Source organism: Thecamonas trahens, assembly GCF_000142905.1.
Source record: "Thecamonas trahens ATCC 50062 unplaced genomic scaffold supercont1.65, whole genome shotgun sequence".
NCBI classification, from domain to species: domain Eukaryota; order Apusomonadida; family Apusomonadidae; genus Thecamonas; species Thecamonas trahens.
The window spans coordinates 68,243-87,991 of NW_013657615.1; the positions used below are offsets into that span (position 1 = coordinate 68,243).

The 19,749-nt window shown below is 64.5% G+C and overlaps 4 protein-coding genes across 4 annotated transcripts; 1 reads left to right on the top strand and 3 right to left on the bottom strand.

Annotated features, from left to right (window-relative positions):
• Positions 1-603: 603 nt before the first annotated feature.
• On the bottom strand, positions 604-2,295 carry AMSG_10849 (uncharacterized protein; the record flags this gene model as incomplete). The annotated part of the gene is made up of 1 exon (XM_013897697.1): positions 604-2,295. The coding sequence occupies one exon, from the start codon at positions 2,293-2,295 to the stop codon at positions 604-606; it is 1,692 nt and encodes a 563-aa protein (XP_013753151.1).
• A 506-nt stretch (positions 2,296-2,801) lies between these two features.
• Positions 2,802-4,836, bottom strand: AMSG_10850 (phosphatidylglycerol specific phospholipase C). Its single transcript, XM_013897698.1, has 2 exons — positions 4,715-4,836; positions 2,802-4,280 (listed from the first exon to the last, which is right to left on the bottom strand). Exons 1-2 carry the CDS (start codon positions 4,799-4,801, stop codon positions 2,862-2,864), a joined length of 1,506 nt encoding a protein of 501 aa, XP_013753152.1. The 5' UTR covers positions 4,802-4,836; the 3' UTR covers positions 2,802-2,861.
• Positions 4,837-5,001: 165 nt separating this feature from the next.
• AMSG_10851 (uncharacterized protein) lies at positions 5,002-5,545 on the bottom strand. The gene has a single exon (XM_013897699.1). It carries the CDS (start codon positions 5,360-5,362, stop codon positions 5,039-5,041), a length of 324 nt encoding a protein of 107 aa, XP_013753153.1. The 5' UTR covers positions 5,363-5,545; the 3' UTR covers positions 5,002-5,038.
• A 556-nt stretch (positions 5,546-6,101) lies between these two features.
• Positions 6,102-18,324, top strand: AMSG_10852 (uncharacterized protein; the record flags this gene model as incomplete). Its single annotated transcript, XM_013897700.1, has 4 exons — positions 6,102-6,236; positions 6,402-8,507; positions 8,552-17,175; positions 17,577-18,324. The coding sequence occupies 4 exons, from the start codon at positions 6,102-6,104 to the stop codon at positions 18,322-18,324; spliced, it is 11,613 nt and encodes a 3,870-aa protein (XP_013753154.1).
• Positions 18,325-19,749: the final 1,425 nt, after the last annotated feature.

The following is a 19,749-nucleotide window of genomic DNA, read 5'->3' on the forward strand; positions in this document are numbered from 1 at the left end:
ATCGCCCTCGCCCCCACCACCGCCACCGCCCCCACCATCGCCTTTGCCCTCACCGCCACCGCCAATCCCGCCCTCCCCACCGCCACCTTACCCACCGCCACCCTCCCCACATCCTCGCCCACGCTCACCACCACCGCCACCTCCATCCCCATCGGCTGCTGCCGGAACCGAAGCAGGCGTCCGCCCCACCTCACAGGACTCGAAGACGCCCATGGCGGCAGTGCTTATGGGTGGGGGAGCTACACTCGCTGCGCTCGCCTTTTGCCTTCTTGTTCTTGTTTTCATCCGTCGACGGAGCCGGAGGCCTCCGCTCCCGAAGCCGATGCTGCTGGCAGCTCCGCTGTCACATCCGCTGCCTCCCCCTGTGGTTTCGGCGTCCTCGCCGTCCTCGCCAGCGCTCCCGCATCGATTCGACTCGCCGCGCCCTGCGCCGAGCACGCCGCGGCTGGAGCTGTTATCGCACTCGGCCCACTCGCAAGAGCTCGGCGTCGAGCTCGATGACAGCTACGCCGTAGACATTGTGCACGAGATTGCATCGCTGTTGTCGTCCGAGTGACACGCGGCAGGTGCTGGCTTCCGTAAAACAAGTGTGTTACTACTGCACTACTTGACGTCAGGCACGACGCCGTGGCGGACAAAGTGGTTGCCGCACGACTGGCAGAGCTCGCGGGCGTCGTTAGGCCCGCGGTAGAGCAGCTTTGTGGTCGTACCGCAAGCGGCACACGCCGTCGGCCGCGGCGGCGGCTGGAGGGTCGAGGCGCGGACACGGGTGTGGACCGGGGTAACGGGCTTGGTTCCGCGAGCGATGGGCAGCGGCGGCTGGGCGTAGACCATGTCGAGCATGGTGGCGAGCGACGACGGCGGCGGTGGCGGGCGGGCCTGCGAGAGTGCATACGAGAGAGTCGAGGCCTCAGACGAGCGGTGAGCCATGGAGAGGATCTCGACAACGGCGGTGCCCGGGACAACGTCTGCGGCCTGGGCCTTGGGCTCCACGAGAGCGTGCTTCTTCATCCAGGCGAGCTCGTCGAGGGTGGCGAGGTCGCGGTCGGCCACGAGCTTGTTGAGGCAGGTGTTGACGGCGTGCGGCGAGAGGTCGCACGCCGAGAACACCTTGTTCTGCCACTCGTCGAGCGAGAGGTAGGCGACAAAGCCGCGCGGCGTCTCGCGCCAGAACACAGCCATGGCCATGTGCGGCAGGACCTCGATGAACCGCCAAACCGGGACTCCGTTAGAGTCGACGATGGGGACGGCCATGGTGGAGAGTGCGTTGCGCGGCGGTGAGCGTGCCCGCGTCCGCGGCGGCGAGCTGGCCTTGATGGGCGAGATCGACCGGGTCGGCACCGTACCCTTGCTCGGCGACGCCTGCGCCGGCGAGCTCATGTTCGTTGCGTCGGGCGGCAGCGGGGCCGAGACTGCAGAGCCGGCTGCTTCGCCACCCTGGCCAGCAATGGGCGTGACCGGTGTGGTCGGCGGCGGGTTGGCGGCGGCGGCGGCGGCGGCGGCGGCGGCAGCAGCGGCGCGGGCCGGATTGTACGCGGCCTGCTCGTCGGGGCTGAGGTTCTTCCACATGGCCAGCAGGACGGCGTCAAGCGACTCGGGTGCCATGGAGGCAAACTGCGGGAGGGCGGCGAGCGGGATGCGACGCTCGGTGGCAAAGGCCTGGAAGGCGCGCGAGGTGGGGAGCTTGGGCCGCTTTGCGTCTGGCCCAGCGTCCTTCATCTCGCTCGGGCGCGGACGCTTTCGCGACGGGCCATGCTCGCCGGCAGACTCGACATGATCGCGGACGCGCTGCAGCGGCGGGACGGCGGCGTAGTGGAGGGTGGTGTCCGACGGGCGCGGGACGAGGACGTCAACGTCGGGGAACCAGACATCTGCGCCCGAGGTAGCCCTGGTGACCCAAGACGGGTTGACGTTGGGCAGAGTGACGCGGGAGAGCTTGTCCATCTGACCACGCATGATATGAGCCTCATATGCGTAGATCTGTGAGCGCATGGAGGTGGCGATGGCGACAGCAAAGGAGGGCGGCAAGCCAAGTTCGGCGGCCATTGCGGTAGCAAAGGGCTGAATGGAGTCCTTGTTGTTGGGCTCATTGAGATCCCACTCGATTTGATCACGGAGAGTAACCGAGTCAATCTCAATGTCAATGGTAAGCGGAACTCTGATTTCACCAAAGGCCGGATCTGGGACAAAGAGGGTATACTCCTCGACTGCCTTTGAGATAGCAGCCACGACAGCATCAACAAAGGAGAGAGGGAATGATGCCTCTTTGAGCAACTGAGTAGCAAATGCCTTCATCCTCTCCACATCTACCTCACTTCCATCCCATAGAAACTGTTCATCAATGTTCTTGTCACCACTCTCAAGTGAGACACTCACAGGGAGGAGGCCTGCCAGCTGAGCCGACGTCGTCGCCGACCAAGCACGTTCCGCCACCATGTCTCCTGCTGTCTCGCTGTCGTTGATAATCACAGGAATGGTGTGCGCACTCACCACGCTCTCTCCCTCCTGCATCTTGCCCTGGCCTGTTGACGACGTGGTTGGGGTGGTCGGGGTGGTGGTGGTGGTGGTGGGTGGGGTGGGGGGGGGTGGGGGGGTGAGGTGGTGTCGTCGATGTTACTCTGGGAGGGGAAAGGGAGGCGATCGGCTGAGGGGGTTTTTGGAGCGGGTACGATTATTTGTTGTTGGGATTAATTGTTGGGGTGTGGGGGTGTACGATTATTTGTTGTTGGGATTAATTGTTGGGGTGTGGGGGTGTACGATTATTTGTTGTTGGGATTAATTGTTGGGGTGCGGGGGTGGCGTGTGTGTGTCTGTGTGTCTGTCTGTGTGTGTGTTTGAAGGGAAGGGGAGGGGGAGGGGGATTACGGGAGGAGGATCGACATCTGCCGCTCGAGATAGGCGGCAGCCTCGCCCTCGGTGAGCGAGCCGGCGTCGAGGGCGGCGAGGACCTCGTGGTGGATGTGGGCCTCGGCAGCATTGTCCGAGCGCGACATGTGGGCGGCGACACGGATCATGGTGGCCTGGAAGTCGTGGACTGGCTGGTCGGCGAGGTGGGCCAGGTCGGTGGCCGATGGCACATCCGGCACGTCCGGCAGCGTCGTTGGGCAGTCTGTCCGCGGCGTGGTGAGCGAGACGACCGAGTCAAAGGGCGCGGCCCAGGCATCGCGCTTGGTCAAAGTCTCAGTCAAGCCAAAGATGTTCTTGAGCGAGGCGTAGAGCGAGGCGTGCGAGAAGCGCGAGGTCGGCTGTGGCTTGACATCGGGCTCGGGCTCGTGGACTACGGTGCCCTTGGGGATGAGCGGCGAGACGGCGATAAAGGGGACGCGCACGCCGAGGCGGTCAAAGCCAAACGGCGGGCTGGTGGCAACCTTGCCGTCCGGGTTGGGCACGCCGTCGAGGGGCGTCGGCACATGGTCTGCAAAGCCGCCGTGCTCGTCAAAGGTGATGAGGAAGAGGGTCGAGTCCCACTGCGGCGAGGCGCGGATGGCCTCGTAGATCTTCTTGATCAGCAGCTCGCCAAGCTTGACGTTGTGGGCCGGATGGTGGTCGTTGGCCGGAATGTCCAGCACGTGGAAGTACTTGGGCTCGAGCCAGGTCAGCATCGGCAGGGTGCCGGCGGCAACGTCAGTAAAGAAGTCGTCGAGCGGATGAAAGTGGGTCATGTGGTCGCGAACCTCGCGATTAAAAAAGACGGTGGGAAAGTCCTCAAAGTAGACGCCGAACGGGTTACGCGCGCTGCCCGACGCCTTGACGTGGTCGTAGAGCGCGTTGAAAATCGACTTGTTCGGCAGACCCTCGATGAGCCGCACATTCTCGTTGGTCGACATGCCGTCCGAGGTGCACGCGTAAGCAAAGGCTCGGTTGACCTCGGTCGGTCCGGGCACCGAGGCGTAGAACCGGTCAAAGACCGCGTACTCTTGCGCCAACGTGAAGAGCACCGGCAGCGTGGCGTTGTGGAAGCAGTCCATAGCCCGGCGCCCGTCCTGGTGAGTCAGCGCAAGGTCCTCCACAAACCCGTCCATCGTCGCTGGGTACTTGTTCGGCATGTCCGGAATCCGTCCGTGGCCAAACACCTGGTCCGTCGTCCCGGGCACTGAGTGCTCCGGCGACGGGCCGACGTCCACCGCGTCCTTGGTCACAAACACCTTTTCCGCGCTCGGATCCGACGTGTTCGTCGGGTTGAACTCGCTTCCAGTCAGCCCGTCGACCTCGGGGTTGAGTTCTTTGAGCCATCCGAGAAAGTGGTCGAACGATCGGTTCTCCATCATGAGGACCACAACCTGTTGGGTGACCAGGGCCGATCGAATTATCCAACGTTTGCCATTGATTGACCATCGGCAAAAGGCGTGCGCATGCGTCAGCCACCCCCTCACCGTCAGCAGCATGTCCATAGCGGAGCCAATAGCGAGCAGAAAAGAGAGCGGAAACGTTGCAAGCAGCCGTCATAGAGTATCATGAGTATATGTATCAACTTGTATCATCTGTAACATACCACATGTATGCCTATGCCCGCGTCCAAAGTGGGTCACATGCGGGCAACAAGCGGAAGTTTGGCAGCTCCCGCCGCCCCGCTCCTCTCCCCCCGCCCCCCCCCCCCCCTCCCACCACCTACAGACAGACAAAACAGGAGAGTGAAGAAGAGAGAACAACGTAGACATTGTTTGTTATATATATATAATATGATGATGAAGATGATGGATGGATGTGTACGTACATTCTTGATGGGAGAGCTTGCGTTGGTGATGGGAGAGACAACAAGGACAAGAAGCGCAAGACTGATGACTGTCTGACTCAACTTCATTCAGTGTGTGTCAGGTGGAAGGCAGGGAGAAGTGGTTGCTGGCGAGGGCGAGGGCGAGGAGGGGGGTCGCCGGGTGGCGATCATTACGAATCGGATCGGATTCGGATGAGAGGATGTAAGGATTGAGATGGCTAGATGAGATGGCTATATACGGATTGGGTTTGGGGCGGGGCGGGGGCGGGGTGGGGGGGGGGGGGGCGGGGGAGTGATGCGCGATGGGAAGCGGCGGCGCTGTTGTTATGGGCCCATTGTCGCGCGACGTTGTTGCCACAGAGGAGAAGCAAAGTGAGGCGAGAGGTCGGGTGGATAGGCCAACATGAGCAGCCGTGACTCACGCTCCTGCAATCTCGCACATGGTGGGTGGTCGTCCGACTCGGGCCACGGGACCGCGAGTAGGCAGAAAGACAGGCAGGACGGCGAAGAGAGTGGACCACAGCTACAAGACGCCGATGCGGGCAAGGATGACTTCCAGGCGATCGATGGTCGAGACTGAAGCCGATGCCACAATCTGGACGCCATCCCAGCCGGGTACGATGACGGGCGGATCAGGAGCAGCATCATGCGGATAGTCAGCCTTGCCAACAACCACAAAGGCCGGCAGCGAGACTACGCCCAGCTGATCAAGCACCGCTTGGTCCGTCTCATCGATATCCATCTCGTAATAGTGAGAAAATGGCGAACCACGGACAGAGAGCTCGCGGAAGGCTGGGACGAGCGTCGCCGCCAGCGGAGTCCCGTCCTGGAAGATGTGCACAACAGCCAAGCCCGAGGCAGACAGCCCATCGACAATGTTCTCCAGCTCGCTTCCTCCAATGCTTCGCGTCGTCATCACCGTTCTTTCCTCTCCGCGTCACGTATTGCCAAATACCACCTTCTTGCCTCCTTGCTTGCTCTCGACCCCGTCGCCCCGTCGCCCCGTCATCGCCTGCAGGTCGCCCAGTCGCCCAGCTCGAGACGACAGGACGATCATCGGGCCGATCAGGGGGGGGGGGGGGGGCTGGGGGGGGGGAGCTTTGGGGGGGGGGGAGGTAGCAGTCACACAACATGATCAGCCTCGCAGGGTTGAAAATGGTAGCGGTAGCTAGTGCTTGGCCATGATCTTGTCGCTTTCAGGCCTGTCGCCAGCATGCCGTCTGGCCTGGACGATCTGCCACAGCTATCGCTCTCTCCTCCGCCCGCCCACTACGTCACCACAGGCGACACCACCTAACCCCCCCCCCCCCCCCCCCACCCCCCCCCCTCCTCTCTTCCCTAACCACAGCCTGCTGCGCAAGAAGAAAGAGTTTGTGGTTGGCTTGGTATGGAGAGGTTCGCTAATAACTCGCTGGGACCCATTGCGTCTGCAGAGACACGGAGAGCGCTCGGAGCTCTGGCCGAGGAGCGACCGGAGCGACTGTCACTGGCGGGGAATGGCTTGGTGGCGGTGCCGGCGTCGGTACTCTCGCTGACATCGTTGACGTGTTTGGATTTGTCTCGGAACGCTCTGCCTTGTTTGCCATCATCGTTGACTCGTTTGGATCGCTTGATCGTTCTCCGGGCTCATCACAACGCACTTCGGGCTCTCCCGCCACATCTCCGTCACCTGGCCTGCTTGGAAGAGCTGGATGTGGCCCACAATGCTCTGACTCTGGTGCCGGATGCGCTGACTGAGCTGCGGGCGCTGAGAGTGCTGAATGTGGCACACAACGCCATCGATCGCCTGCCCAAGGCGCTGTTCGAACTGCCGCAGCTGGACGTGCTGGACGCCCGCGGCAACCCTGTGGCCGCGACCATGCCGCTCCTGCGCGAGTCTACCAGTGCAGACGAGGAGAGCAACGACGGCGATGAGACAGAGCTGCTCAGCGACGGATCGTCGTCGGACTGGTGGGCTGGCGATGACCGCGGCGCGAGCGAACTGCGCAGCGAAGTGACTGCTCTCAAGTCGGAGCTCTCGCTCTGCAAGCACAACGAGTCCGAGCTGAGGCGGCAGGTCGCGCACCAGGACCGGTCGCTCACCGAGTTGCGAGCGCAGGTGGTGGTGGCACAACAGCAGGCAGCAGCGGCCGACATCCAGGCCCGCAAGCACCGCCAGGTCTGTCCGCTCCACAACGCAGCGGCTACAGCTGAGGCCGATGCGGTCCGGGCGCGAGCCGAGGCACTCGACGAGCGGGCGGCCAAGCTTACTGACGCGCTCCGCCGCGAGCGGGCGGCGGCGGTCGGTCGAAACGAAGAGCTCAGCAGTCTGCGCGCCCAGCTTCGGACGATGCAGGCTGACAATGCGCGGCTTGCTGCCGAGGCTCGCAGTGCGTCGCTGGCCCGACTTCGGGCGGCGTCGACGGTGACCCCGATGACGACACCAAGCGCAGCGCCCATGAGGGCCGACGCAGCAACAGCGGCGCAACTCAAGGCTGCACTGGACGAGCTTGAGGTACTGCGGATGCAGACGCAGACCGCCAACCTGCGGCACGCGACGGAGCTTTCCGAGGCCCAGCACCGAGTGCGTGTGGCCGAGACTCGCGAGCACGTGTCCAAGGACGTGGTTGGTGGCGCAGCAGCCGAGCTGCGTGCGCAGCTAGTGGTTGTCAACGAGGAGCACGCCAAGGATCGGGTGCGCTGGGCGCGCGAGCGCGAGCAGCTGGAGGATGCGCTGACTGGAGCGCGGGCGCTGCTGACGGAGCGTGTCGAGGACCAGGTCCGTGTCATGAGGGTGGTGGCACGGGCAAGACACACGCCTGCCGCTGCTGACGTTGGCGCCCCAGAGCTTTGTGCTGCGCTCGACGCGCTGTCGACGCGACTCGCACCGTTGCGGGAGGTGGCCAACTCTCATGCTGTGCCGATGCTGGACGGGAGCGGGTCGCTGGCTTCGGCGGTGGCGTTTGTGGGCGCGCTGGCCGACGAGATGGGTCCGCTGGCTGCAGAGGCACGGCGCAAGGCAGCCGCCCGAGCACAGAGAAAGAGCGGTGCCAGCGAGCAGGCAGTGTGGGAGCGAGAGCGGGAAGAGCTCCTGGCGCTTGTCGAGTCGCAAACTGTCCAGATGCGGCAGCTGGCCGACGCGCTCGCTACGGCCGACGCCGACCGGAGTGTTGATGCTCAGGCACTGGAGCATTTGCGGACCCTGGTGGCGGCCGCCAGTGGGAGGCCAGCCCACGCGTTGACACCCAACGAGCTCATGATGCAGGCGGACGAGATCGCGTTATCGAGCCAGATGGTTCCGCCGGAGGTGCATGAAGCTGTGACCACACTAGCTGCGGCCGCGGCCGGTGACGATGACGATGGTAGCGTTGTCTCTGCCAATTCTACTCTCTCGCGCGTTTCAAGAAGTCCCGACGAGGTCGCGCGCAAGGAGCGGCAGCAGCAGATGCGACTCCAGGTCCAGCCTGCTGGAAGCGGCACGAGCAAAGTCGAAGTAGTGCCTGTGCTGGTCGCTGCTGGAACGAGTGGTGCCACGCCGCACGAGACGGCGGCGCGAGCGGAGAGCACACTCGCTGACGTGCAGGAGCTCCGGTCGCGGATTGTGACGCTCGAGGCGGAGCTGGAAGCAGCGAGAGACCAGCAGAGCAAAACCGACACTGAGTTGGCGGCGCAGCTGCAGGCCGCTCGCGAGGCGGGGGCGGTGGTCGAGGTCGAGCTTGCACAGGCAAAGCATGCACTGAGTGTGCTTGTCGGGCGTGGCGAGACCGAGACTGTAACCGAGTCGGAAGCGCTTAGCCTCATGTCAGGCGAGTCGGTTCTTTCCGAGACGGCGGACGACGCGGCGCGAAAATCGAAAAGAGGCGGCGGCGACTGCGGATGAAGATGCTTAGGGCAGGAAAGTCCGAGGCTGACATCGAGGCTGCGCTCGCGGCACTAGCCGCAAAAGAGAGCGGACCGAGCATGGCCGAGCTCGTGGCCCAGGCGGAAGCAGCTGCTGGCCAGCGGCTCGAGCTCGAAGCGGCCGTTGAAGCGCTTCAGCTGCAAGTCGCCGAGCTCGAGGCTGACGCTGAGGTGGCTGCAGTGGCGGAGCGGGCGCGTGCCCAACAAGCCCAATCGACAGCCGGGCTAGAAGCAGTCTTGGAAGCTGAACGCGAGCGGGTGGCATCGCTGGAAAAGCAGTTGGCTACGGTTGCGCGGAACTCCAAGGCGGCGAACGAAAGGGTGGCCGAGCTGGAGGCTGCTGTCGCAGAACCGACCACACGGACCGCCGAGCTTGAGACGCAGCTTGCCGCCGCGACGGCAGCGCTGGCCAAGGTCGTGGGCGTGACGCCGGCGGCGTCTGAGACGATGAGTGTGATGTCGAGCGAGTCTGCGATGTCTGCGATTTCTGTCTCGGACACTCCAGACGAGGTGGCGCGGAAGGAGAAGAAGAAGCGGCGGCGTCTGCGGATGAAGATGCTCAAGGCCGGCAAGAGCGAGGCCGAGATCGAGGCGGCGTTGTCGAGCGAGGCCACCGCGAGACCGACTGTGGTGGCAACGAGCGTGGACGACCTCGTGGCCGCGGCCGAGGCTGCTGCTGCCGAGCGCGTTGCGACGGTGCAGGCGCTGGAAGCTGAGAAGGCGCGTGTTGGCGAGCTAGAGGCAGAGGTTGCTGCCGCTACCGCTACTGCTGAGCAGGCCGCAGCGGCAACGACATTGGCTGAGGGCCGGATTGCCGAGCTCGAGACTGAGCTTGCCGAGGCGACCTCTGCACTTGTCACAGCCCGCGAGCAGATGTCCGCCAGCGATGCTGCCGACAAGCAGCGGATGGCCGAGGCCACCAATTTTGAATCGTCACTCGAGAAGACCAAGGAGCGAGTGTCCGAGCTCGAGGCGGAGCTGGGTGCAGCACGCGAGCGAGAGGCGGAGCAGAAGCAGCAAGTGGTCGAGCTCGAGGCGCAACTGGCGACGGCGACAGCAGCGCTGACCAAGGTCGTGGGCGTGACGCCGGCGGCATCTGAGACGATGAGTGTGATGTCGAGCGAGTCTGCAATGTCCGCAATGTCTGCGATTTCTGTCTCGGACACTCCAGACGAGGTGGCGCGGAAGGAGAAGAAGAAGCGGCGGCGTCTGCGGATGAAGATGCTCAAGGCCGGCAAGAGTGAGGCCGAGATCGAGGCGGCGTTGGCGAGCGAGGCCGCGCCGAGTCTGGCGGTGGCTAGCGCGGATGATCTCGTGGCCGCGGCCGAGGCTGCTGCTGTCGAGCGCGTTGCGACGGTGCAGGCGCTGGAAGCTGAGAAGGCGCGTGTTGGCGAGCTAGAGGCAGAGGTTGCTGCCGCTACCGCTACTGTTGAGCAGGCCGCGGCGGCAGCGACATTGGCTGAGGGCCGGATTGCCGAGCTCGAGACTGAGCTTGCCGAGGCGACCTCTGCACTTGTCACAGCCCGCGAACAGATGTCCGCCAGCGATGCTGCCGACAAGCAGCGGATGGCCGAGGCCACCAATTTTGAATCGTCACTCGAGAAGACCAAGGAGCGAGTGTCCGAGCTCGAGGCGGAGCTGGGTGCAGCACGTGAGCGCGAGGCGGAGCAGAAGCAGCAAGTGGTCGAGCTCGAGGCACAACTGGCGACGGCGACAGCAGCGCTGACCAAGGTCGTGGGCGTGACGCCGGCGGCGTCTGAGACGATGAGTGTGATGTCGAGCGAGTCTGCGATGTCTGCGATTTCTGTCTCGGACACTCCAGACGAGGTGGCGCGGAAGGAGAAGAAGAAGCGGCGGCGTCTGCGGATGAAGATGCTCAAGGCTGGCAAGAGCGAGGCCGAGATCGAGGCGGCGTTGGCGAGCGAGGCCACCGCGAGACCGACTGTGGTGGCAACGAGCGTGGACGACCTCGTGGCCGCAGTCGAGGCTGCTGCTGCCGAGCGCGTTGCGACGGTGCAGGCGCTGGAAGTGGAGAAGGCGCGTGTTGGCGAGCTAGAGGCAGAGGTTGCTGCCACAACCGCTACTGCTGAGCAGGCCGCAGCGGCAGCGACATTGGCTGAGGGCCGGATCTCGGAGCTCGAGACTGAGCTTGCTGAGGCGACCTCTGCACTTGTCACAGCCCGCGAACAGATGTCCGCCAGCGATGCTGCCGACAAGCAGCGGATGGCCGAGCTGGAGGCTGAGGCTGCGGCAGCTGCAACAGCGGCTCAGGCTCACATCGTCGAGCTCGAAGCGAATCTTGCGGACGCTCACAAGGCCGGCGCGGCTTTGGAGGAGCAGATTACTGAGCTGGGGTTGGTTGTCGCAGCGAAGGCGGTGGCGGCAGAGAAGGCAACAGCTGAGGTGGAGCATCTCCAGGCCGAGGCCGCCGATCTTGAATCGTCACTCGAGAAGACCAAGAAGCAGGTGTCCGAGCTCGAGGCGGAGCTGGGTGCAGCACGCGAGCGAGAGGCGGAGCAGAAGCAGCAAGTGGTCGAGCTCGAGGCACAACTGGCGACGGCGACAGCAGCGCTGGCCAAGGTCGTGGGCGTGACGCCGGCGGCATCTGAGACGATGAGTGTGATGTCGAGCGAGTCTGCAATGTCCGCAATGTCTGCGATTTCTGTCTCGGACACTCCAGACGAGGTGGCGCGTAAGGAGAAGAAGAAGCGGCGACGTCTGCGGATGAAGATGCTCAAGGCCGGCAAGAGTGAGGCCGAGATCGAGGCGGCGTTGGCGAGCGAGGCCGCGCCGAGTCTGGCGGTGGCTAGCGCGGATGATCTCGTGGCCGCGGCCGAGGCTGCTGCTGTCGAGCGCGTTGCGACGGTGCAGGCGCTGGAAGCTGAGAAGGCGCGTGTTGGCGAGCTAGAGGCAGAGGTTGCTGCCGCTACCGCTACTGCTGAGCAGGCCGCAGCGGCAGCGACATTGGCTGAGGGCCGGATTGCCGAGCTCGAGACTGAGCTTGCCGAGGCGACCTCTGCACTTGTCACAGCCCGCGAACAGATGTCCGCCAGCGATGCTGCCGACAAGCAGCGGATGGCCGAGCTGGAGGCCGAGGCGGCGTCTTGCAAGGCGGCGCATGAGACGCAGACTGGCGATCTCGAAACCAAGGCTGCCGCTGCAGTAGCAGCGGCGACTGCAGCCAAGACCCACATGGCCGAGATCGAGGTGGAGCTCGCTGATGCACATGAGGCCACGGCAGCGTACAAGCAGCAACTTCTCGAGTTGGAGACTGCTGCTGAGCAGGCCGCAGCGGCAGCAACATTGGCTGAGGGTCGGATTGCCGAGCTCGAGACTGAGCTTGCCGAGGCGACCTCTGCGCTTGTCACAGCCCGCGAGCAGATGTCCGCCAGCGATGCTGCCGACAAGCAGCGGATGGCCGAGCTGGAGGCTGAGGCTGCGGCAGCTGCAACAGCGGCTCAGGCTCACATCGTCGAGCTCGAAGCGAATCTTGCGGACGCTCACAAGGCCGGCGCGGCTTTGGAGGAGCAGATTACTGAGCTGGGGTTGGTTGTCGCAGCGAAGACGGTGGCGGCAGAGAAGGCAACAGCTGAGGTGGAGCATCTCCAGGCCGAGGCCGCCGATCTTGAATCGTCACTCGAGAAGACCAAGAAGCAGGTGTCCGAGATCGAGGCGGAGCTGGGTGCAGCACGCGAGCGAGAGGGGGAGCAGAAGCAGCAAGTGGTCGAGCTCGAGGCACAACTGGCGACGGCGACAGCAGCGCTGGCCAAGGTCGTGGGCGTGACGCCGGCGGCATCTGAGACGATGAGTGTGATGTCGAGCGAGTCTGCAATGTCCGCAATGTCTGCGATTTCTGTCTCGGACACTCCAGACGAGGTGGCGCGTAAGGAGAAGAAGAAGCGGCGACGTCTGCGGATGAAGATGCTCAAGGCCGGCAAGAGCGAGGCCGAGATCGAGGCCGCTTTGTCGAGCGAGGCCACCGCGAGACCGACTGTGGTGGCAACGAGCGTGGACGACCTCGTGGCCGCAGTCGAGGCTGCTGCTGCCGAGCGCGTTGCGACGGTGCAGGCGCTGGAAGCTGAGAAGGCGCGTGTTGGCGAGCTAGAGTCAGAGGTTGCTGCCACTACCGCTACTGCTAAGCAGGCGATGGAAGTGGAGAGAGCGCGTGTTGCCGAGCTAGAGGCAGAGGTTGCTGCCACTACCGCTACTGTTGAGCAGGCCGCAGCGGCAGCGACATTGGCTGAGGGCCGGATTGCCGAGCTCGAGACTGAGCTTGCCGAGGCGACCTCTGCACTTGTCACAGCCCGCGAACAGATGTCCGCCAGCGATGCTGCTGACAAGCAGCGGATTGCCGAGCTGGAGGCCGAGGCGGCGTCTTGCAAGGCGGCGCATGAGACGCAGATTGGCGATCTCGAAACCAAGGCCGCCGCTGCTACTGCAGCGGCGACTGCAGCCAAGACCCACATGGCCGAGATCGAGGTGGAGCTCGCTGATGCACATGAGGCCACGGCAGCGTACAAGCAGCAACTTCTCGAGATGGAGACTGCTGCTGAGCAGGCCGCAGCGGCAGCAACATTGGCTGAGGGTCGGATTGCCGAGCTCGAGACTGAGCTTGCCGAGGCGACCTCTGCACTTGTCACAGCCCGCGAGCAGATGTCTGCCAGCGATGCTGCCGACAAGCAGCGGATGGCCGAGCTGGAGGCTGAGACCGCCGATTTTGAATCGTCACTCGAGAAGTCCAAGGAGCGAGTGTCCGAGCTCGAGGCGGAGCTGGGTGCAGCACGCGAGCGAGAGGCGGAGCAGAAGCAGCAAGTGGTCGAGCTCGAGGCGCAACTGGCGACGGCGACAGCAGCGCTGACCAAGGTCGTTGGCGTGACGCCGGCGGCGTCTGAGACGATGAGTGTGATGTCGAGCGAGTCTGCGATGTCTGCGATCTCTGTCTCGGACACTCCAGACGAGGTGGCGCGTAAGGAGAAGAAGAAGCGGCGGCGTCTGCGGATGAAGATGCTCAAGGCCGGCAAGAGCGAGGCCGAGATCGACGCGGCGTTGACGACCGAGGCTGCGCCGAGTCCGGCCACAGCGAGCGTGGATGATCTTGCCGCTGCGGCTGAGGCGTTTGTCTCAACTAGGGAAGCGCTTGTCGCGCAGGTGGCGGCTGCCACTGCTCGGGCCGAGGAAGTCGAACACGCTGCGCTGGCAGCGAGTACCGTGTACGAGCAGGAGCTGCAGAAATTGCATGGGAAGCTGTCTGTCGCTGTCACAGCTCTTGGGAAGGTCGTCGGAGACGATACTGGTAACCTTGTTGGCTCGGAAAGCTGGCAACATGGCTCGAGTGAGCTCTCGTCGGTACTTGGCGACAGCGCAGACGATATCGCGCGCAAGGAGAAGCTGCGTCTGGAACGTGATCGACGTGCATCCGAGTCTGACGTACCCGCGATGGTTGTTGAGTCTTTAGCGAGCCGGGCTGAGTCGGCCTTTGGCCACCGCGCTCGTGTTGACGATCTGGAGGCCGAGGTGGAAAGGCTTAACGAGCTCATCGCCGATGCTGATAAGCGTGCTGCGGATTCAGCAGCTCGCGTGGCCTTGCTAGAGGACGAGTTTGCCACGGCGGTCAACACACTCGCACGACTCGCAGGCGCGGCGTCAGTTGTTGTCACTTCTAAGGCTGAGCCTCTTACCCGGACCCCCAGCGAGCTCGAGCTTGTAATGCGTGATGAGGACACCCATGCAAGCGAATCCCAGGGACTCGTCACTCTGCTTAGCGTGGATGAGCTTGCCGATCGCGCCGAGGAACACGCCGGTCGTGCGAGAACAGCAACTATCCAAGAGCTGGAGGCTCGGGCTGTGCGTGCTGACCGCATTTGCCAGGAAGCGACCGAACGTGCCGCTGGTCTTGCTGAAAAGCTATCCTCCGCAGAAGCGACAGTTGTAGAGCGTGACGCGACAATTGCCGCACTGATGCTGCAGATTGCAGCAGCTACCAGCGCTCTACATGGGGCTGTGGGAGTGATGCCCTCGGCATCTGAGACGATGAGCGTGATGTCGAGCGAGTCCGCAATGTCTGCGATTTCTGTCTCGGACACTCCAGACGAGGTGGCGCGAAAGGAGAAGAAGAAGCGGCGGCGTCTGCGGATGAAGATGCTCAAGGCTGGCAAGAGCGAGGCCGAGATTGAGGCGGCGTTGTCGAGCGAGGCCACCGCGAGACCGACTGTGGTGGCAACGAGCGTGGACGACCTCGTGGCCGCGGCCGAGGCTGCTGCTGCCGAGCGCGTTGCGACGGTGCAGGCGCTGGAAGCTGAGAAGGCGCGTGTTGGCGAGCTAGAGTCAGAGGTTGCTGCCACTACCGCTACTGCTAAGCAGGCCGCAGCGGCAGCGACATTGGCTGAGGGCCGGATCTCGGAGCTCGAGACTGAGCTTGCTGAGGCGACCTCTGCACTTGTCACAGCCCGCGAACAGATGTCTGCCAGCGATGCTGCCGACAAGCAGCGGATGGCCGAGCTGGAGGCCGAGGCGGCGTCTTGCAAGGCGGCGCATGAGACGCAGATTGGCGATCTCGAAACCAAGGCTGCCGCTGCTACTGCAGCGACGACTGCAGCCAAGACCCACATGGCCGAGATCGAGGTGGAGCTCGCTGATGCACATGAGGCCACGGCAGCGTACAAGCAGCAACTTCTCGAGATGGAGACTGCTGCTGAGCAGGCCGCAGCGGCAGCAACATTGGCTGAGGGTCGGATTGCCGAGCTCGAGACTGAGCTTGCCGAGGCGACCTCTGCACTTGTCACAGCCCGCGAGCAGATGTCTGCCAGCGATGCTGCCGACAAGCAGCGGATGGCCGAGCTGGAGGCTGAGGCTGCGGCAGCTGCAACAGCGGCTCAGGCTCACATCGCCGAGCTCGAGGCAGAACTTGCAGCAAGTCGCACAGCCACCGCCGCTGACAAGCAGCGGATCGCCGAGCTGGAAGCCGAGGCTACGGCAAGTGCGGCCGATGGTGCTGCTACCAAGCTTCGGATTGTCGCTCTCGAGGCCGAAGTCGCTGCCATGCATGCCGCCGCCACAAGCGCATGCGAGAAGCATGCAGCCGTTGAGGAGACCAACAAGCAACGTATCGCCGATCTCGAAACCGAGGCCGCCACAGCCGCCGCCACCGCCGAGTTCCGGATTGTCGGACTCGAAGCCGAGCTTGTCGAGGCAAAGGCGGCGCTCGCTACCGCATGCGAGCAGCTGGCTACCAGCGAAGCAGAAGGCCAGCAGCGTACGGCTGAGCTGGAGGACGCTGTCCGGCGTGCTCGCGAGCTGGAGAGCGAACTGGGGGCAGAGCGCGCGCATGCGCAAGAGCAACAGTCTCACATGGCTCGGACGGCCGATGCGCTGCTTGTGCTCACTCAGCCCGAACCACCCGAGACGCTGAGCGTCGTATCTGGCGACTCGATACTCTCACTTGCGTCGGCCTCCGACTCACCGGAAGAGGCCACTCGCAAGGAGAACAAGCGCCTGCGTCGCCTACGCATGAAGCTGATGAAGGAGGGCAAGTCGCCGTATGAAATCGAAGCGGCCCTTGCCAGCGAGATCGCCGCTGCTGCGCCTCCCGCTGCACTGGAGCTCGACTCAGCCGAGATCAACAGACTTTATGCCGAGCTCGATGCTGCTCGCGCTACCAACGCGCGACTCGAGGCCGAGCTCCGCAGTCAGGGCGACAACGATGCCGTACGTTACGCCCTGCTCGATGCGCTTCCAGATGCCGATCCCGGCGCGGATGTCGTGACTCTGGCCCACGAGGCGGCGGCTGAGATTGACAAGTACGCCGCCCGGACAGCGGTACTCGAGTCCGGCTTGACCTCGGTCTCGTCAGCTGCGGCGGCAGCGCAGGTCCAGATCGAAGCCGACGAGGCTGCCCACGCCGACGCCGTCCGTGTACTCCGCGACGAGCTGGACGCGGCTCAAGCAGCGCGCGAGGCCGACGCTGCGGCCATGCAGGAGCGCCTCGTTGCGCACTCGAAGCGCCTCGAGTCGGAAACAAGTGCTGTGCTCTCCGAGCTGGACGCAGCCTATGCTCGCATCTCCGCCTTGGAGACCGAGGTCGACGCCTACCGCTCTGGTCTAGAAGCCGGTCCGAATGTCCAGCCCGCCGCCGACGATCCCGAGGCTGCCGCTCTTCGCGCCCGGCGGCAAGCACGACGCGCCCGGCTGGCGGCCTCCTCGGCAGTCTTTGAGAGCCAGGCCCGAGCTCTGGAAGCCGAGACGGCGTCGATCTGCTCCGACGCGCCCTCAGAGGCCGCGTCCATCGCCGGCGCCATCGACACGCCAGACGACATTCGCCGTCGCGAGCGCCGCGCCCGTCGCAAGGCCCGCATCTCTTCGCTTCGTGCCAGCGAGGGCGTGGGCCCAGCCGCTGCCGCAGCAGAGACGACCGAATCCGGACTTGTCGCCAGCAACGCAACACTCGCGGCATCAGTCACCTCGGACGCACCGTCAGAGGCGTCATCGATTGCGTCGGCTCTCGACACGCCCGACGACATCCGGCGACGCGAGCGTCGTGCCCGCCGTAAGGCGCGCATCTCTTCACTCCGCGCCAACGAAGGTATGTAAGCTGTGATCCTGGTGTAAACCCAATCATACCACGCCTACCGACCACCTGTCGGTCCTAATCGCCCCATCTGCTGCGTGTCGCAGCCCGACTCGATGTGCCGCCCCGCTGCTGACGCTCCTCCGACCAGCGACGAGCCTTGGCGCCAAGCCGGGCAGAGCTCTGCTTCTGTCCTCCGCACACTCGACGGCAGAACGAGTTACAGAGTCAGCTGCACGAGCAAGAACACAGCAGAGCGATGATGTGGATGGGCCAGCCGGTGATGAGGAGGCGGGGGGGAGCGGTCGCCTCGCCGCAGCACGGCTCTGGAGGCGCCAGTGTGGCGGGGCAGGGCGGGCGGACGAGCAGGGCGGGGGAGGGCGGGTGGGGGGTGCCGAGAACACCGCCGACAAATTTTAGACACGTGCACCCATCGCCGGCCCATCTCCAGCTGCAGCGCGATCACGCGGCGCTGCGGGCCCAGCACGCGGCGCTGGAAGAGGACCATCGTGTGCTGCGAGCCGAGCACCACGCACTGTCGCTTGCGTACCTCCGTGCGCAGGCCGATGCCATGTCCGCGCGGTTTGACGCCTACGCGGCGGCTGTATCGGCTGATCCCACAACGCTCCTCGCAGCGCCAGGGAGCGGGGACAAAGTCGTCAACGGCCAGACAGACTTGGCAGCGACTATTTCAGACGTGACGGGTCTGGCTAGCCATAGCGTTGATGCTGCTGCTGTCAGTGAGCGCTCAGGCCGCCGCCGACGTCGCCGCCGCCGCCGGACGCCTCGCGATGATGGCCAGCCGGTCCTCTCGACCTCAGTGCCATCCAAGGCCGCGCTTGACGCGCTCGACGCTCTGGACCGGGATGCTGTCATCGGCCGGCTGGAAGCAGAGCTTGAGGCCGAACTCCGCGCCCGCCGGCCCGAGGCTACGCCGCTTTCCGACTCGATGCTGCTGGAGCAGCTGAAGCGCAAGGAGAGCGAGGCAACCGCGTCCCGCAGCGCACTTACCTCGTCCATCGAGCATTCATTCGCCCTCCACGCAAACGCCATGGCCGCCGCTTCCGCCTCCACCAGCCATCACGCACACGCCGACTATGACGACGACGACAACGTCTTTGGCGCCAGCGCCAACGTCGAGCGCGAGTGGCGTCGTGACGGCCTGTGATCCGGCCCACTGCTTGCTCCCAGGCACCACGTTAAAGACCGCATCGCCATCAGGAAAACAGCTTCTTCTTTTTCTTCTTCTTGCGCCCGGCTCCACCGGCCGCCGCACGGTTCTGCGCCAGCCGCGCCAGCAGTTCGGCCCGCCGCTGCAGCTCGGTCTGGGAGTCGTTCAGCTCGCCGCCTGCCGGCTCCGTCATCGGGTCCGGCGACGCTGTGACACGGTCATCACTGGCAGGCTCCGTCTCACTTGCTGCAGCCTCGTATGTTTCCCGATCACGCTTTCCGCCCACCGGAGAGTTGACGACGAGCGTCGGTGCGGTCGGCTCGTCCCGGGAGACCACGACCGAGGCCGCCGACGACGACAGCACAGGCTCCGGTGCTGGAGCCATCGACGCCGAGTCGACCAGCATCGCCCGCAACATGCCACCGAGCCCCGTCTCTGACCGCAAGCAGACATTGATGGAATCGATAGCGGCGGCGTTGTGTGCAGCACCGGTCGGTCCGCCCGCGGCAGCAGGCGGCACCGCTGCGCCGGCCGCCGTCGCCAGCAGCGGCAGCAGCAGGCGGGCAAAGACAAAGGCCGACGAGGCAGGCGGTGGCAAGAGGGTAAGGACGAACGGCCAGAGCAGCTCGAGGGCACCAAGCGGCAGGCGGAGCACCAGCCGCGCGTACATGCCCTCCGCCGCTGCGGCCACCGACGCCGTCGCCGCCGCCGCCGCCGCACGCCTCGTCGATCCGTTGCTCATGCTCGCGCCCGCGCCCGCGCCCGCGGCTGCGCCGTGTGGAGAGCGAGGCAAAGCAAGGTCGGTGATGAGCGTAGGCGCAGTGGGCGAGGCCGAGGTGGTGGTGGCGGCGTTGGCGGTAGTAGCGGCGGCGGCGGTTGGGTGGAAGGAGATGGACCACGAGGCGGACGCTGACGAGGTGTTGGTGGCGATGAGCGCAATGAGCGACGCTGGCGTGTCGCCGTACATGGGCAGCGATGCAGCAAGAGCAGCATCGACTTCCTCCGGCCCGGCTTGCGCCCACCACACTCCGCCGCCGCACATCAGCACCGCCGTGTAGCTCGCATCCTCCGTCGCCAGCTGCAGCACCATCGTCTCGCGCCCGCCGCCGGCCACTTCCACCTCCAGCACCGTAACACGCCCTGCTGCAAAGCCACGCCGCTCCAGCGCCTCGGGCATCGTCAATTTGCTTGCTTCGCTCGCCATCATCGACATCAGTCAGGGTGATGGAGCTCTGAATAAAAGGAGGACTGAAAAAAGTCGAGACGTGTGTGTGCCCAACACCGGCCAGCCGCGCTGCCTGGTCCGATTACCGCCCGTGAGGGGCGGGTGATGTCACCATCTGTCCGATGTCCGGGCCTGGCTACGATCTGTCCTTGATTTGCCTTCCCAGCCAAGCCCTGCTGGTATTGTTTCTGGGCATG

What these genes read in the sequence shown, in the direction of transcription:
- AMSG_10850 (XM_013897698.1), bottom strand. Translation starts at nt 4,801, where the DNA reads ATGAAGTTGAGTCAGACAGTCATCAGTCTTGCGCTTCTTGTCCTTGTT. An exon ending in CAAGCTCTCCCATCAAGAAT is followed by an intron (nt 4,281 to 4,714) that starts GTACGTACACAT and finishes GTCACCCAACAG; the next exon opens with GTTGTGGTCCTCATGATGGA.
- AMSG_10851 (XM_013897699.1), bottom strand. Translation starts at nt 5,362, where the DNA reads ATGATGCTGCTCCTGATCCGCCCGTCATCGTACCCGGCTGGGATGGCG.